Raw genomic sequence first — 18,903 nt, 5'->3', positions numbered from 1 at the left:
CAGGAAAAAAATTATGCTGTCAAATAATTTGTAAAGTCATTCCAAACTTAATATAATGTAAGGAAGAATTGTTATTTATAATTGCTGAAGTTTATAATTTCACCTCTATATATTAAGAAAGTTATAGTGGATAACATGGTGGTTACTAGTAAACTGTAATAATTCCTATGAAATCAGAAACAAATATAAAGTATGTTTTTGAGGCATTATTTTAAGGATGCCATGATATACAAAAGGAACAAATCCCCCAGTTAAATAAATGGATATTTTTCATGTATTTTAGTGAATAAAATACTGATTCTTTACGCAAGGTTGACTTAGAAATCTTCTTTGCCCTAAAGAGAATAAACAATATGTCCAAAATACAGTAATAAACAAATTTTTCAAATATAAATATTAAGACTTCAAATATAGCCTTCATTTAGCAGTCCTGGATCATAATGACATTGATTTATGTTGCTGACATGGAGCACTTCTGAAATAGAATTACTGCACTACTTCCTCAAGTATTTAATTTAAGTGCCTAGACTGTGTTAATCACACTAAAAGGCCAATAATTTCAGAGCAGTTCTGCCACTGAGATTGGTATGAATTCTGGTACAGATGCTGTATGGTATTCAGAATTTCACCTATTAGGTTTAGGTTTTACTTAAAAATGTCCAGATTTACTTAAAAATCACATGTTCCTTTTGCAGATGAATATTCATCTTAAGACTCTGTATATTGCATTATTAATAGCAAATAATTTCATACTAGGTATAATATACTGAATGATCATACATCATAAAATTCCACTGATGCACCAGGTGATAAGAGGTAGAACCATGTCTATTCGTATAGCTCTGATTAAAAAAAAAAAAAAGGAAATAAAATTTTTAGATCTAAAATATGAAAGGTGAGAGACCTGCAGATTTTCCCACTGGTTTTGATGCAAGAAGTTGTCCACATTGTGGCAATATATTAAAAATAAGTTGTTTGTTTGTTTTTTTTTAACAACAGTACTAAGTTGGAAGGTTGCATGTATTTGCTAGAAATTTTCTTTGTACTGAGGGCTGGTGGAAGGACAGAGAAGGGGGTTTTGTATCCAAGACACTGCCATGGCAGAATTATTGTATCCACCCTGAGTGCAGGGTGGACGTTCCTCCAATCTGCTTTGCAGCCTCACTGTTGGGCTGTCCTGAACGCAATCTCTGTGTTCCAGAATTTGAGTGGGTTGGTTAGCTAGTTCACCATCAGGGCTAGAATAAAAATGCCTGCCCATCTGCTGGGGAAAGCCTGAGATAAGAATACAAATTCTGAGAAAGCACCTTCTGTGGACCATTCTTCCCTTTAGGTATTTTTAATCCCTTTAGGTTTTTGGGTTGGTCAGTTGGTTGGTTTTTTTGTCTCTAAGTAAATGAAATAATGCAGGCATATCACTGGGCTTGGGGATGCACATTTCCATTGGTTTCTAAAAGAGCTGGGGGTTGATTTTTTTTTTCTTTTCATGACTTTTGCAATTGCTGAAGAACTTTTTGGTATTAAAATAAATTATTTCTGGTCACGAAGTTGTGTGATTGGTAGCAGGACAACACTTAATCCTTTTCTCTCTCCTGCTGTCTTTGGCACTCTGAATTTTGGTAGAGACATGCTGTCATTGGCTAAAGCGCAGAGAAATGTCCTGTACTGAGCACAAAGAGGACAAAGAGGATTGCTCTCATTGCAGATGAGAGCAATGCAGAGGTGATGAATGTGGCAGGGCAATGAAGGGCTGGGCTGAGCCACCTGGATCAGGGCTGTAGGGCCATTTGAGACACCCTGGAGGGACCTGGGGAGGTGAGGGGGACACAGCACCTTCTGCAGTGGCAGCTGAGCCCAGGCAGATGGACGAGCTGATGAGCTTTAGTGTTGTCTATGCAGCAGTGGTTAGAGAAAAAGCTGCACTTGTTTCTTTTGAGTCAGGGCTTTCCTCTATCTGCTTCCAAGGCCTGCCTTAAAATTTCAGGAAAGAAATGGTCAGGAATGATGGATGTAGGGGAGCATTATTTTGTGATGGGGAAAGCATCACTCAAGGTAAAAAGCAGAGACCTAAGTGAAAGCCAAATATCCACATCTTCTTCTCTGTCTTGGCATCATCGTTGGTTAGGTTGAACGAGAAATTCTGCAGAGAAAAAGAACCTGACATTGAAGAAATTAGTCTAATAACCTTCCTAATGCACCTCAGGTCAAACAAGTTACTGCTAGTGTTGTTGAAGCTTGATACCACATGAATTATTTATAGTTTTATTCTTATTTCATTCAATATATCATAGAGGTATGGCTGTGAAGTTGTTTAGTTGTCTTTGTGTTGTGATTCAAATGCTATGGGTACAGTAATGTACTTTGATCTTACAGTAATGGGAATATAAAGCATGATAACAGCAAAATCAACCTTCTAATTATAGTTATTATGCTAATATTAAAAAGTTTAAATTCTTTGATAGCCTTGATATTTAAATTTAAGACACCAGCAGGAAAGAGTTGGGAAGGACTTCATAAAATAATTATAAAGGGGAACTTTGTCCATCCTTGAATATTGCAGAAACCATTAAAGGAGCCAGCAGTCAGCTATATTGAAATTCATAGTGAAAAAGCCCTCAACATCAGAGTCCTTACAAAAGCAGCAAAGTCTTGACATTTAGAGCACGAAGGAAATCTATAACAGCTTTAATAATATCATGGAGAAATATACAGATGTACCCTGTATAACTGCTGGGAAAAACCTTTGCTGCATGGGATCCTTGGGGAATTTGGTGTGGAGCAGCTCCAGGAAGGGAAGTCAGTGCTTTGGGTTAAGCTGCAGCAATTTTATCAGCTGAGATTCTGATCCCTGAGTTCTAAATACTGGCCTTGTTTGTCAGTCCCATGGTGGTCCTACCAGAAAAAGTCAACTGATTAAATATAGTTTAAATCTTCCCCCTGTAACTTCTGCTCAATGTTGTGTTTGCCTTCATCCTAAATTTTGATGTCCTGGGGCTCTGCACTGTTTTCAGCAGTTGCTGTATTTTTGGGTGGGGGTCTGAACTTCCGTGTTAGGCAAAATTATTTCTGTGTAGTTTCTTACAGTTTGTCAGCAAAGCCCAGAAATCCAGGTCTACAAAGCAGAATCACTGTATATGAGTGGATTATTACTTCTTTTACATTTCAAATTTCTTAGAGCCAGTGTGATTAATTTCTTAGAATCCCCTTGACCTCTGGTATTCCATTTTAAGGAAGCTCTGTGTGCTGAGGAGGAGGGATTGGAAACTTCAGGGAGTCATGGGTGAAAATTAAGTGTGTGCCAAAATTTTGTTCTCAATCATGTGCTGTGTGAAACACTGGTGAGAAGTCCAAGTGCCACCCAGCATTTTAGGGAGAGGAGAGGGCACACAGAACATTCACTGGCCCTGTGTGTCCTGCACTGGTTTTTCACCCCTAATGACCCAGGTTTATGAAGTCCCAGACACCTGGGAGCTCTGAACACCTGAGGAGCAGCAGGGCCAGTGACTGCAAGAGGGAAAGGGGGTGGGAAGCTGGTGCTTTTCAAGGAGTGGGGACTGGTGCAGACACAGAGCAGCTCCTCCTTCCCCAGGGTGGGATGGCTCCATGGAAACTTTTGGAGGAAGCACTCAGGGTAGCAGCTTATTCTGAACTTAGTTTGGAATTGTGTTTCATGATAGTTACATCCCCCAAGTCATAAAAACAGAAGTGTCTGAGACCCATTCTCTGAATCTCTTCTTATCTTCCCCTTGCAGGTGCTGAATTTTCCATTAGTAAAGTGGGTAGATCACTTATGGGTCAGATGTTTCTTCACAGAAGTACTTGTGTGTATTAGGCAGCCATAGAAAGGACTAGGCTCAGGCTGCAGTGATTAAAGAATTTAAGCCCCTCAATATATATAAAATCTCTATTCTATAGCATGGCATGTTTTCACCAAACAGTTTCAAGGAGAAAGCAAGCATGTAATGTATTGGAAATGGAAAAGGTCTGCTGGATAGAAAGAGCAGGTGCCAAAAGAGAGAGGTTTCTATCAGATGTGGGGCCCTGGGGGCACACATTTGTTACTGCCAAAGGGACTACAGGGAACGGAGCAGAGGAAATTACAACATATTCAAACCTTTGAAGATGGTGTGATGCAGGTTCAATAACTGCCCCAAAGGAAGAAAGCACATCTAAATCACTTAATAGTACTTCTGTTGTCTTCCCCTTCTGTTCTTGTTTGAATTCAGGATATATATCAAATGTTTAAACATTTTTTTTTTCAAAATTTAAAACCATCTTTATTACCATACTGGTAAAAAATGAGTTAGTTTTCAATTTTCTAGAAGAGATAAAAATTGATAGATGGGCTTGAGAGAAGCAGTAGTATGCAGAGTGTTTGCCCTTGGGAAGGAGCTGCTGGGATGGAACCCAGCCATTTGGAGTCCCAGCAGCACAGATTCCTGACCCACGCTGTCTGGGACACACCAGAGAGCTCAGACTGCCAAAAGGTGCCATTCCTGCACTTCAAAGGATTTCACTTAGCCCAGGGTGTGAGGATCTGGCAGGTTGGATATATCCAGCATTCAGGTCAATGTATTTATCATGTTATCCTTTCAGGTTTGTTTAGTTTTTTGATTCTTTTTTCTTAGGCTCTCACAGCCAGTAACAACTTTTAAAATTTTATTAAAAAAAAGTTTCTTTTATTTAAATCAGTGTTCTCTTTTACATCTGAAGTATTAACCAGTGAACAGTAAAAATTTGGTCCTAGACTTTCACTGTTAATACACAAATTAAATTATGGAAGTGATTCTGTATCTTAATTGAGCAGGGCTTATTGTATAATAAAGTTGGGTCCGCTTACAATTCCTGCACCTTTTTGAATCATTTCAAGTGTAGCAGTGATGAGGAACACTAAACCAGCCTAAAATGCATCATGAATTTTCATCATATCTTCCTTGTGAGGTTTTCAAGCCTTGCATGCTCGACAGAGCTGGTGCAGAGATTTGCTCTTTAAAGGGAACACTCCCCATTTGCAGGGCACTGGGCAAGGTGAGCTGTCCCTTGGCACCTCTGCTCCCCTCCTGCCTTAGGACAGAAGGGATCTGGTGTCCCACAGAGCCACCTTCCCTCCTAAGGACTCCTTCTGCAGGCTCTGGGTTGCCCTACACAGAGGATTAACCCTTGCTGCAGCCATCAGCTGTGCTATCTGTGATGCCTCTGATGACCAATTTCCCCTCTGAGTCTATGCAAACAACATTATGGAATTTAGCTAAATGAATCCTGCCAGTGTAAGGGCATTGAAGCCATCAAAGTGCTTAAGAATTTCCAGGAATTGCTGCAAAACTCACCTAATTAGTTATAAAATATTGAACTGGCTTATTGGACTCCAGCCTCTGGTCTTTTCATTCTCACAGTTGCTGTGCTGACCAATATGTAACTTCATACTTTTAAAAGTTATGTGTAGAGTTATGAAATTCATTTTACAAAAGCAAAATATTTTCTTCCTATGAAGCAGTACAACAAGAGATGTTTATAGTAGTTGTTATTTTAAATAGGTATCACTTTGGGTTTATTTAACTTTTTTAAAATGAGTTTTTTTGCCCGCAGTTAGAAAAGACTGGGTAAAAAAAGAGTAAGATTCGAGACTATTTTAAATAATATTTTGTATTCCAAAGGATAAATTGCATTAGTGTTCTGGGGTCTTCCTGGAGGTACTAGCATATTACTCTTGCAGATAATTCTGCATTTTAACATCTGAAAATAGAGACTCTGTGGCTAAATGTTCCAGCGTTCTGAACTGAGAGGAACAAAAGGAACTTCTCAGTAACCACTTTAGAGGCAGTTTTTAAGGAAAAATGATTTTTTCGTTTAGATGAGAGGGCAGTTTAACAACTTCACAGAAATGAGTCAGAGGGATTTTTTGTAAAACAGTAGCTGGTAAATCAGCATTGCCACTGGCTCTTTTAGGTAAGCATCTAACTTTTTCTTGTCTATAATTATCACAGAGGTGGTAGCAGTAAATACAGTGAAAAATTATGCTACCTATAAAATACAGAGTAGCTCTGTATTTATAATGTAATATTTATCCCCCTTTGTTTTTTGTTTTTTGTTTTTTTTTTTAATTTGTGTATTTAGTATTACTTGTTAGGTAAATTTCATTAGCTCCTGAAACTGTTGCAGATGACAAAATAAAGAGAAGAGCTGTTAATTGAACTTAATGAACAGTTGAAAATGCAAGAATGAGCCATTTGATCACTAAGCTCACCAGTGTCAGTGTTTCTGCAAGGGCAGAAGCGATGCTCTGCTTTTGGACCTGTGCAATCCTGTCCCTGCAGTGCAGACTGCAGATTCCTTGTTTTGTTTCGCATTTATTTTTTTTTCCCCCCTTAGAATCTGAACCTCTAAGTAACAAGGTTCACAGATTTCTAAACGAGAATTTCAAATCTCTTGATACCTTGGAGGGGAAGTAATAGAAATAGATTTTTGCTCCCTTAGGGCTTAGCTCCTGCAGGTTTTGCTGCCCCTGAGGGACGTTTGCTGCTGCATGGTGTTTTCAGGAGGATGCTCAGCACTCCCAGCTTGCAGAGCTGTTTTCCCAGGCACTCCTTAGCCTGCATCCTTTGGCTCCTGGCTGTTAGGCTGGCATTAAGGCTGTGCAAAGCTCAGGGTCAGGTTTTTGCTGTGCCTGGCAGTGCAGGGGCTTGGGAGGAAACCAGACCCGGGTGTTAACTCTGCACCCGGGCTCATTAACCCTGCCCAACGCAGAAATACCCCGAGGCAGCTGTGGATATGCTCATAAAGGAATCATTGGATGTTAATTCTTCAACATGGTTTCCACTTACACAAATCCTGGTTGCCTAGATTTCAGAAAGGACAACAGGATTTGTGCCATAATGAGGTTTTCTGCATTTTGAAATAATAGTGCATTTAGCGTTTCTCTTGTTATGTTACCTGGTTTAAAAAAGAATTTTGCAAGAGAAGGTTTATATTAAATTACTCATATCTCTAGTTTATTCTCCTAAGATTCTGCAAAAGACTTTTCTATGTATTTGGATGACAGTATATGAGAATATACTATGTCTTTTTTTAATAAATAGCAGAAAAATTAATTTTCTGATTGCAGTCATATTAGACATAGAAAAAGCAAAATATTTTAATTTCAATATCCTCCTTTCAGATGCACAAAGTAAATTGCAATTTAATTTTTTTTCAAAAGCGCTTTTTACATATTTTGCAGTAGTGCCCTTTAATCTCAATATATTGTTTTATTTTTATTAGACTTCATAAATATATTGACATATCTGTAACACTAAACATGAAGCTTCCAATGCAAGAGTTTGTACATAGTCCATATCCAAATGTCACCATTATTTCATTTAAAAGATCCCAGCATGTCTACCTCATGATCCTTATAAACTCTATAGTACTCAACACTTTTTCTTGCTACATTCATTAAAATTAAGCACCCTTCCCCTACCCCATCTGTAAACATCAAGTCAATTGGCAGCTAGCACATTTCCCAGTCAGCAAGCAGTATTGTGAATTTTATCTTCTCTTGCAGAAATCAATTCGTCTTCGTTGCAGCAGATGAAATTTCTTGTAACACCTCTGCAGGTAACAATCATTGATACTTCTTGATGCATCCATCCAGGTCTCAATATCCTTTTTCACATGCTGCATTTAATCGTAAGACAAAGCCTAGGAAAGTCCATAGTGTATAAATCTTGGGGATAGTTTAATGAATTTATAGCTTCAGCCTATAGGTTCTGCCATATAAAAGCCATTAGGTTATTTTGCTGACTTTGGTGTTTTGTTTCCAGTTTATGGTATGGCCTAGAGTGTAAGGATGTGTTAAACCTTGTGATAAAAGCTTTAGGACTGTGACTTTCAGAAGTCAAACCAAACAGAAGTGGTGAGAAGAGCCAAGGCTTAGATGTGTGCAGGACATTGTAAGTGCTATAGATGTAACAATTTTCTTTTCAACTCGTTGGGGGCAAATGATGCCCACGAGGGTATTGCAGACCCTAAAGCACTCACAAAGTCTATCCTATGGATGAGATAGTGGGAGAGAGGGTCTGTGCCTTCAGAGGATCGCTCTCTAGTAAGTAAAAAGTCTCCATGTACTGTCATGTTGTAAGCCATGGGTACAGAAGAATGAACAATGCTTTTAAAAGGTTTATTTATTTTATTTAAAGTTATTGAATATGTCAAGAGGTTTTTCTCTCTTTTAAGCAATAGAGTTTGAACAAGCTTAGTCTTAATTCAGGTAAGGATGGTGTTATGTTGCTACATAAGAAATCAAAAGGCTAAAATAAATAGTAATGGTGCTGGGACTTATTCTGCAAATAATGTTGTGCAAAAAATCAAGTTCATAGAACTTCTCATATTGAAGGATGAAAGGGTATATAGTGTGAAATCAAATGTTGGTATTAAGAAGTGTTTGCTGATAGAGTTTTTTATTAGCAGAAATAAATGAAAGGTGACGAGATTTCTGTTTATGATTATCTACATAGAAACAAATAGAGAACATTTATTTATGGAAAAGATGATCATAGATAAACCCAAAATATGATAAAATTGTCTTAATTTCTATGAAGCACTTTTGGTGGTAATCTGAAAAGTTCTTCTGTAGTTAAACCTGATTTAACATAGATTTTTCCAAGTCCTATAAATTATGAAGTAAATACATTTTGAGAAGCCAACATTTGTCACATTCTTCATATCACTCAACTTGGATTTTGACTTTGGTTATTCCACTTGAGCTTCCTGCTCAGCTCTTCATTGAAGAGAGCTGTGGTAGAGAGGCTGCTAATTTGTAAATCTGAGCTTTGCTAAGTAAGAACAAAATATTTATTTTAGCACTTTTTAAACTTGTAATTTTTGAGTTAGATGAGGGGTCTGTGGGTCCAGTTTTGCAAAGTGAACCCTTCTAAGCAATAATTCTTGTTCTAGTAAAGAAATTTTTCTCTCTCAATTCAGGCACAGTTTAAGTGCCCAAGACTTTATTGCAGATATTCCATATACAACTTTTTTAGAATTCCAATCAAAAATATATTATTTATGTAAAATATGAATTTAATTTATAAGTGCCTTCAGTGAACTTTAAATAAAAGGAAATGGATCTCTGTGTGTACTAATTAAAACTTTTCAGTTTACCAGTTGATTACCTATGTTGAATTGATTCAACAATAAGGTATTTTTGCAAGGCATGGTTTTGAGCATTTGATAAACACATCCATCACAGGTGACTATGGGCGACTTTTTTGCACTAAATATGAACGAGAAAGGTGATGAAAAGCCTGTACCTGCTGTTTCTTATATACCTAAGTTTCAGTAATAGAATTTAAATGACTTTTGGCTTCATAAAAAAGTAATTCTCCAGCCCGTATTCCTGTGAGTCAAATTGCTAAAGTTGAATTTGGTCTTTTGGATTTGTTAGTTGACTTCCAACTATTTTTATTATCTGATGTTTTATGTTTTAATACTTGGAGCAAAAATAGAGATACTCTGAGAACCAAAACTAACCTTCCTGTGATTTTTCAGATGCATGCAAATCAGCTGTAGTATGATTTTATAGTGCTTTTTTTAGTGCTCCTAAGCTCAATGACAGTAATTCCACTGTGTTTGTAAAGTTGATATCAAGTGAAGATACTTATAAACATGCTCAATGTTTGAAATGTGAGTATATATACGTTTGTATTGCCTCCCTGTAAAGGATGGGTGTGTTTGTGGATTTCAAACAGTAATATATAACAAGTAATGCTTTGGCTGGAGCTTGATCATCAATTGGAAATGGGAGGTCTTGGGTGGTTCTGCTGGTAATGTTCATTCTTTTCTTCTCAATCCTTCATCATTCCTGCCAGAGGATACTTAGCCCTCAGCCACATGCTCTCTTTGTATCTCTTTTTATTTGGTAATACAGTAACCTTGAATAGATGAATGTGTTAATGAGTGATTTGTGTCCAGAAACACATTTCTGTTTGTGTATCTCTGTCTGTTCCTGAATGCACATGACAGAGGGAAACCTCCTCATCTATCTGACAGAGGGATCCTTCCATGGGAAATTTAAAAGCATTTCACTCTTCATTGCATCCAGTGCATTCTGAGGCTAAAAATAATTACTGTTCAGAAGAGAAGTTCTGCACTTCTGGGATAGATCTTCTCTGGCAGACATGATTAAAGGGTTTGCAAGCAGATCTGAACTAGAAAAGAGACAGGGAAACTATGAGAAACTCCTCTTGGCTTGATGATGGAATTTTAACAAGGATCTCTGAGGACCTTCCTTGAGCAAATTGCTGACTATAGTTGCACTAGGGGAGAATTAATCCTGGGGTTCTTGTCTGATGGGGGCAATGGGCAGCTGCCCCGTCAGTCTCTGGATAAATCAGAATGAGACCCAGAATAAACCTGTGGCTTATTTACTTGTTGGTTGCAGAACATTGTTCATTTTGCAGCTTTAGCGTTCTTAGTGAATTTTTCAAATCAGTGCTCAATCTATTTTTCTGTTTCCTCTTTTAGGTTTTGTAACATCAAAATTCATAGTTTGGAAAGAAAAAGCATTTTTAGTGTCTTTTGCAAGTGCATTCTCAGATGTACCTGCAAATGACATTTTATATTTTTTGTGTAAAAATGGGACAGGATTATTATTTTATATTTATATTATCTCTCTCTCTTCTTCCAGTTTTTAACTATTATCCAGCCTTTATGTAGAAGCAAAAAAAAAATCCAGTGTTGATGTATGCTTGGTATTATTTTTCTCCCAAGAGTATTTGCAGTTTATGATTTTGAAATAACAGAGAGAAAGGCAAGGGTTTATATAAAGCTGAATTTGGAATGAAGTATGGTGGAAGTGGATATAACACCTGTCCAATTGTGACTGTATTTATTTACATTTTTGAGCAGAATCAGTCCCAGGAGAAAGGATTCTGTCTGTGTCTGCATGCAAGCAAAAGAAATGCTTTATAAAGCTTTAGAAGTTGACAGTCATAAATTAAGTTATTGACCTCCATTTGGAGAAAGATACAGTCTCCAAAATAGATTAAACATTTTGAAAGGTTTAGCTTCATAACTCCAGGAAAGATGTTGAATAAAAGCAAGCAGCTTCAACAAGCAAACCGCGGGGTTTGTGCCATTGAAATATTTGAAGAGAATATTGGCCATTTTTAACAAATGAAATTGCTCCAGTCATTGCAATTTCCCTGTATACTATCATTAACCTGTCAGCACTAACACTGCCACAAGTTTAATTCATCGAACAATAGCAAATATGGAGACACTGATTTAAAACAAATTAATGTTTGATGAAGTGCTTAGAGTGGCTGCAGTGCCTGTTGTGGCAAACCTACCTCTGCCAGGGTAGGTAAATAAATAATTGCAGCTGGTCAGATTTTTGCCAGACAAATTTGCATACATCTCATTGACCTGTTCATGTGTCTGGTAGGCGATAGTGATTAGATCATACTCTTAAAATGGAATTTGAAAGAGTTCAATCCAAACTCTTGGGAAGAATGCAGCTTCAGAGGTGTTTCTTCAGCCTGTTAGAATTACTGTGTGAAGACATATGCTCAGTTGAGAGAGGTTCTTACCTTTTACTGTTGCTGCCAATGGGTTTGACTTCATTTCATGAAGCAGTTTGGGAAAAATAACCATTTTCTGTGAGATGCTTTTATTATGATGCTGTGCTCTTCTGCTAATCAAATAAAAAATGAAGATGAAGGAGCATCATATGGTTTCTGTTCTAGTATTTATTTAAGGCTGTACTGCTGTTCCCTGTGAAAAATGGCAGATAGTGAAGTTTTTGCTCCGGAAAGACTAGGAAGTGTTGCACTAATGCACAAAATTAAACTTCTTCTATAAATTCAAGTGTCCTTTATGTTGGCAGTTTAAACTTGCATTTACTGCTGCTATAAATAGTTCCTTATATGGAATTCCATTTGTCACAGCTTTTACTGCTCTGGGTAGTCGTGTGCTGAAGATGTTCAGCTATTGGACCAGTCGATAAAAATCAGTAAACACTTTGATTATCCCCTGTTCTCCTTTGATGAGGGCTGATGGATTCCTGTTTGTCAGCCCTGGCTGTCACTGTGTGTGTGCCAGCCTGCCCGCCCGGTGCTCACGGTTCTGGGTCAGTCCGCATGGCTGCTCAAACGTGACAACACCGCAAGATTAAGGAAAGCTGAGGTCCTGTCATTTGTAAATGGAGGATTTGCAATGTGAAGCTCCTTTGATAACAGAAATAGTGAATTATCTGTGTTTGTCCTCAACAAGTGCCTGTAGGCACGTGTGCATCTCCTGGGCTGGTTTTTTAATGAAGCAATTAGATTGGTTTTTCTCTGGTAGGCTGAAAATAGAGCACATGAAAGATGATGTGTGTGTGTGCATGTATGGATGCCTGTATACAAGTCCATTAAATGAGCAAGGATTCACTTCTAATATCTTGAGATTATCATATTGCAAATAAATAAAACAATGCTATAAATAACACATAAAACAACGCTATGGTTGCAGAACTTTATACATGATCACAAAAGACTGCTTTAAAATTTTATAAATAATGTACTCAGTATATTTATTATTGCACTAGGTGAGAATTTCTTCAAGCTTTATTGCCCTAAATATAACAGCAATAGTAATAAGAAAGTGTTTTACAGACCTAAGAAATGCTTTCTTTTCACTGGAATAGAGTTGGGTTTAGGTGTCACCTGATGGCAAGCCTCAGATTCCCCAGTGGCTTTTTTTAATAAGTTTATATAAAATCTAAGTTTCTTGGATAGAAGCTACACAGAAAGGTGGTGGTGCATAGAATTCTGTTTGACTTTTGACTAGGCATCAGCTTCAATTCCTACCCTGGTGGAAATCCACACAGCAAGACTGAAACTAAATGAGAGATCTTAAGCTGAGATCTGTGCCTAGGATTGCTGCAGTTTGCAGTTATCCAGCATCAGCTTAGGAGAAAGTCACCTGTGCTGCTGTCTGTTACCCTTCTATGTTTCTGCAAATTAACCAGTATCAATCATGTTCATTTAAATGTTTTAGAAGATGGCAGCTCAGCTTTGGCTGGCTGCAAGCATCTCACAAATTTTCAAAGATACAGGCTAGCAAACAGAAGCAAAATTAAAACCACATCTGAGCATCAGTGAAACTTCTGCAAAACATGCCTGTCAATTAGCAAGGAAATTAACTGGCCAAACTAAGATGTGACATACATAAGTAAGCAGCCAAGAATTGGAAATTCATCTCTACAGAAAAGTCTGCATAGGCTTCTCTACTTTCTCTTTTCCCCAGCTTGCAGGAAAAAGTAAACAATGCTTTTAATATTTCATCAATGACATATTTATGAACATCCTTTCATGGAAACCTTTCATTATTGCCCTCTACCCTTGGTAGACCCTGGTCAAGTTTCTTATCTCTGAGAAAATCTGGGGATGTTAGTGCTGTAGTGATAAAAATCCCTTCTGGCTCTGCAGGCATACAGGAGTTCAGCCCTGCAGTACATCTGGAAGTTTCACTCTTTATTGTGCTGCCTGTCACTTCCTAATTCTTTCTCTGCTCCACATCACAAATCTGTAGCACATTATAGGTCATGGAGGAGGAGGATGCTATGAATAAAGTATGTGATGGTCCTGCCTTGTACAGTGACCTCCGTGTTTGATAGCGTGCATTCAACGCTTGCCAAGGAGAATTTGAGCATTCTTAACCTTTCCAATCAAGGCAAATGCCTGGAAATTGTTTCGATCAGCAGATTTCAGTTACCTTAAACTTAAGTAAAAACTTCAGAGACATCTTTGTGCATTGTCTTCTGAGGGAGAGAGAGACCCGTTGGTGATTCAGGTGCCTGAAATGCCCGGAGTCCCTTGGTGTTAATATCTAAAATGAAGTAATTGGTTGCTTGCACATTCTTTGAACACCACAAGCAGACACCATCCTACCACAGTGGGATGAATTTTAGGTTAAAGGTTGAATTTTAGGTTAAATGATGAATTTTAGGTTAAATTTTAGGTTAAACCTGCTGCACAGGTTCAACCCATTGAGCCCAAAATACTGCTCAGCAGTGTGGTGTGTGACTGGTGTGCACAAGGAGGAGCTGTGCTGCTGGTGTCATCTCTCTTGGGATCATCCTAGTTCAGTGACCAAGAGGAAGAGCACCAAGTTAGTTATTGGACTAATTTCTGCATTTATGTGGTATTTAGGCCAGGTAAACTTGCTTTCCTTGTATTCCTTCCAGAAGCAATTTTATTATTTGATTGTTCAATTGAAGTTGAAGTGGGTAAAGAGTGGATAATATTGGGGGAAAGTTAGAAAGATGAGCTTCCCAGTGGCACACAGCTTTGCTTGTAATATGCCTGAGGTCAGGGTTTGATCTGAAATTGTGACCAAGTTTTAACTTCTCTCTTTATACCTCTTAAGCAGGTTCATAATTTTCTGTAGTTCCTCCAGCAATATTAGATTTGAAAAAATGGAGGGCAGTTGATAATGATAAGTAAAACAAGTGTATCAAATTCTTTAAAATTCTCCTTCTATACCTCTCAAATCACTTGAGGAAAATGTGTTAACTTGGTTCATATTTTATGTGGTGAATTTTTCCTTATTTGTTAGTGTGTATGTTATTTATGTCTCCAGTATTGGAGCTCCACTGTCTGTCCCAGGTGTGGGAATTTAAAATCCTGAAATGGCATTGATGATCAAACAGGCACAGGATTCCCCAATTTTTAGAGATTTCAACAGCACCTACTACTGATTACTTAGAGAGCTACTCCCTTTCAAAGGCCCTAACAAAATAAATCTTACATTTTCCCTTTTTAAGTTACTTAAAAAAATGAATAAACAAGAAATTGTCATTTTATTTTAGCATTTTTTTAGCTTTTTTAAGTACTTTAGCATTTTTCAACCCTCTGCTGAAAATGGTTGAAGGAATTAAGGCATAGCATAAGTAAAGATCATGCCATCTATTGGTGAATTGCTTATGGCTACATTTATAGAAATTAGCATGGTTACACTGGGGTTTTTTCTCAGTTATTTCCCAGGAAGTTGTTTGTCCAGCTATTTAAGAACCAGTGTCAGAATGTTAGCAAAATGCTAGCAAACATGTTTTTTCCTCATGCTGTCCTGAATGCTTGTCCCAGATACAGTGGAAAATAGAGGAGCACACCTTGTTCTAGTTAGCGATGCATCAAAATTGTTCATCAGCTGTGTTCTGAGACAAGAGTTTGTGCATATTGCTTTGGCTACATTGTTTTATCATCCTGTAAAATACACAGAGAATGGCATTGACTATTAATTTATTCACCACCTTACCATTGGCACGTCCTAAATTTCAGTAAGTTGTTTACCTAGAATGATAATTTGCAGTGTAAATGATCACAAAGCATTTAAATGCCACTAATTGTAATGAGGAGTAAGCAGGCTGGCATAGCAGTGAGTAAGTGAAGCAGTGTGTGTGGGACTGAAGCAGCTTACTGATTTGCAGTGTGACAATATAGTTTAAATCCTTCTTCCTATTTGCAGCCTGGAAATCAGAATCTATTCTGCTAACCTTCTGAGCTTCTAAATTTCGTGTCATGCAAGGGCGTGTTTAAAAATTAGCATTTAAAAAGAAACCCACTTGCTTTAAGTTTAAGCTGACACTGTTCCTTTCCTCTGTGGAAATGAAATTTATTAATCATAATAAAACCATCATATTCTGAAGGTAGAGGTCACCCTGAGGAGAAAAAAAAAAGTCTATTCATCACAGAGGAATTTCAATGCATCTTTTTCACAGATAATATCTGAGCATGTGTTCTTTCCCCTTTGGAAATATTTTCATCCATGTTTGTGCTTCCGTATGTCAAGTGTATTCAGGAGCGTGCAGAAATGAAAATTGTGCAGTTTAATTTTATATATTTTCTTTTACAGAAGATTTGGAAGGATTCTTTTTACATTTTATTTTGTGTTTACATTGGATATATTTGTTTAAGTGGAATTTCAATATCCTGTAAAAGAAAAACAAGTGTTTGTTGTTTTAACAAGAATATAAGCATCACTAATTCTGCAATAACATTTCTATGTTAATATCACAGTAAAAGCTTTAGCATTATTGTAATATAAATATAAACCATTCTTTTTAAGGAGCAAGGATTAACTTTGGTCACAGTTCTCACATTAGGATTTCTTCACAACTCTTGTTTTAAGAAAAGAGACATGGTTTATATAGAAGGATGGAAAAGGCAATGTAAAACACTGACAATAAGTCATTGCTGCTTTGGAAAAAGGGTAATAAAAATGTACTCAGAAGTCAATACTGGGTTGAAACATCATATTTTCATCCTTTGAAATTGCTTAATGTGCATGTTTATCCATATTTTTTCCATCAGTGGTCAAGATTTCTGTTGAATATTGATATAATAATATTATTAGCAACATGGTTTATTGCATCAATGTTGTAAACTTGCCAGTTACTTCAGCAGCTGGCTTAAATGTAATAATAATTTAATACAGCCTGAGCCCTGGTATCCAGGCTTGGTCCTTCCTTACAAGAGGCCCTTGCATTTGGGCTACTTGATGCCATCCCAGGTGGCCTCTTGGATTTTGGTTGTGAGGCACAGCCCAGGGTCCTGCAGGAATGGGAAGTGGGATGGAGGCAAAATGCAGCCCTAGCACTGGACTAAAATCAATGTATTTTTTACAGATAGAGATTTACAGCCCTTGCTCAGCATTGCAGCGATACCAGATAATCAGGAAAAAATAAAAACCAAGGAAATATACTACTTTCCATTGATACAAAAGTAATAATCATGGCATTAAGCATGTAAAATAATAGTATATGCAATTCCTCTTGCATGTTGCTAAGGACATGAAGGAAATATGTCTGCCTTTAAATTAATCGTTTTCCCTTCCTAGATATTTTCTTACTGTTGGAATGAAATTTGGCTGGGAAGAATTAAAATAATAATGACATTTTAAATTCTCAGACTTTAAAAATTGGCATAGAGCAGTAGTGTCTTCTTCCCTTCAGTGCAGGTAAAAGAGACACAAGGGATTCTGTTCTTGAGTATTTCAAATCGTGTTTGCATCCTGATGTGGAGGCTTCCAAGGCTGAGGGTTATGCAAGTTCTTCCTACCAGAGAGGCTGCAGAGTGTGTCAAGCCTGCTCAGAGAACTCTCAGACTGCTTTTCCAGCTCAGAGAGTCACCAAGTCCTTTACCCAACACAGACTGATGTGAGCTGCTTTCCTTCCCTTGCTTTTCCAGTGGGAATTGCCCGTTTCCTTTCTTGGGGAATTTCTTAGGATAGGTGTTCTTGGATGCCAAGTATTTAAATAGAATAGATATAAAAATTGAATCCCTTACTCATCAATGCTTTGGAAGCAAAAGAAGAACTCGTGTATTTTATACAAGCCTTTTACACATATTTTCCTGAGTTTCAGACCAGTTCTTAAGGAAAGCAATTGCCTAACACACTGCTAGCCCTGGAATTTCATGTATCCCTCTGATAGCAATGAAGACTTCTCTACCCAAATCTAAAGCAAACACAGCTGTGGGGTGAGATACAGAGCCCACACTCACGAACTTGGGGTGCTTAAATAAATTCATTCATTTTTAATGTATTATCCGTTCATAGGAATTTGGATTTACTAAGCAAACAGGGCAGTACAACTGAAGGCTTTCAGCTACAATGGTTGCACTTTGAAGTGAAACATCCGGGCTTTAGAATGCTTTATAAGAACCTAGATACTCTTACACTTGCTGAAAATGCTGCACTCCTGCTGGGGAAAAAAAAAAAAGTCTAATTCAAAATGCTGAATATGAGCACCTGTACACTTGGAAGTTTGTTCTTACTGAACTGTTTTCTACTTTTTGGTTTTTTCCATCAAGATGTGTGGTTATGTATTCTTGGAAAAGGAAGGCATTTGATTTCTCTGAGTGTGGGGCCCTATGTTTGTGCAGAGAGTGAGAGACAGGGATGTTCAGTCTGTCTTTTCCATACTGAGCACTTTAGTGGGCAGAGTTGTCACAGGAGGTGATTTGCTGCATTTCCATATGAAAGGAATGCCTCATAATCTGGGAAATGTTGGCTCAGTGAGATGGAGAATTAAGGATTTATTGTCTATGGTAATTTCTGCTCCCTCCTTGAAGATGTCTCTGGGTAGGTGGGAATGTGTAGTGCAGATAATTTGGTCCTTTTCTCTACCTCACATCCAGGACCCACAGTAGTGGGTGGTGGAGGATTGCATATGCCATGGAAACATTCCTTTCTCAGCTTTCCCTCAGCTGGTTAGCTCAGAATCCACTAATCAGATTCTGCTTGTGGAGGAGCAAATATATGATAATAAAATAGAACAATTGTCCTCTTTTCAAAAAAAAGTAAGTTTGTACATGAATTTGAAAAAGAAGGTAGTTACAGAGAATGGGACCAGTCTGTGGTTACTGTTCACATAAGACTAAAAACCAATTTTTTTTTATTTATTTTAAGAGCTACCAAGGGCATTGTTAAACCTTGCTTGCTGCATTAGCCCTCGTATTCAAGACAGCACTGTAATTACAAGATTGCTTTTGTTGGTCTGTGTGACACCTGAGAGCAAATGAAAATTGTTTGATTATGGGAAATATGTGAGACACTTGCAGTGGAGGCTGTCCTGGCTGGCAGGTCCATCTCACTGATGGGGCTCCCTGTGTTCCCCAGGCTGGGCAGCAAAGCTCTGTGTGCCAAGGTGAGGCACAGCACCAGGGACTCAGGGAAAGCAGCTCTGAAGTAGTTTCAGCCATAAGGATTTTGTGTGGGGAGAAATGACAAAAATCTGATTTTCCCATCACTGGCTTTGCCTGGTTGTAGCAGGAAGCTGGGCCTGCAAGCTGAGGCTTCAGCTGTGCTGGGTTTTAGGGAGGAGCAGGAGTGTGCACATCCTGACACCACGTGCCTGCCATTGCTCCACAGCCCCTCTCCTCAGCC

The 18,903-nt window shown here is 37.9% G+C and overlaps 1 protein-coding gene across 36 annotated transcripts in view; it reads left to right on the top strand.

Annotated features, from left to right (window-relative positions):
- RBFOX1 (RNA binding fox-1 homolog 1) overlaps positions 1 to 18,903 on the top strand; it is a 1,183,000-nt gene that overhangs the window by 1,160,545 nt on the left and 3,552 nt on the right. For 11 of the 36 annotated variants that reach the window (XM_054516562.1, XM_054516563.1, XM_054516556.1 and 8 more), the window contains one exon: positions 7,541 to 7,593. The exons of the other annotated variants lie outside the window; for them this stretch is intronic. In XM_054516562.1, the coding sequence (XP_054372537.1) occupies positions 7,541 to 7,593 (53 nt within the window). The remainder of the gene's footprint in view (positions 1 to 7,540; positions 7,594 to 18,903) is intronic. 36 annotated transcript variants of the gene reach the window in all.

This window comes from Molothrus ater, chromosome 16 (assembly GCF_012460135.2).
Source record: "Molothrus ater isolate BHLD 08-10-18 breed brown headed cowbird chromosome 16, BPBGC_Mater_1.1, whole genome shotgun sequence".
Lineage (NCBI taxonomy): Eukaryota > Metazoa > Chordata > Aves > Passeriformes > Icteridae > Molothrus > Molothrus ater.
This window is presented reverse-complemented; position numbering and strand designations above follow the sequence as displayed.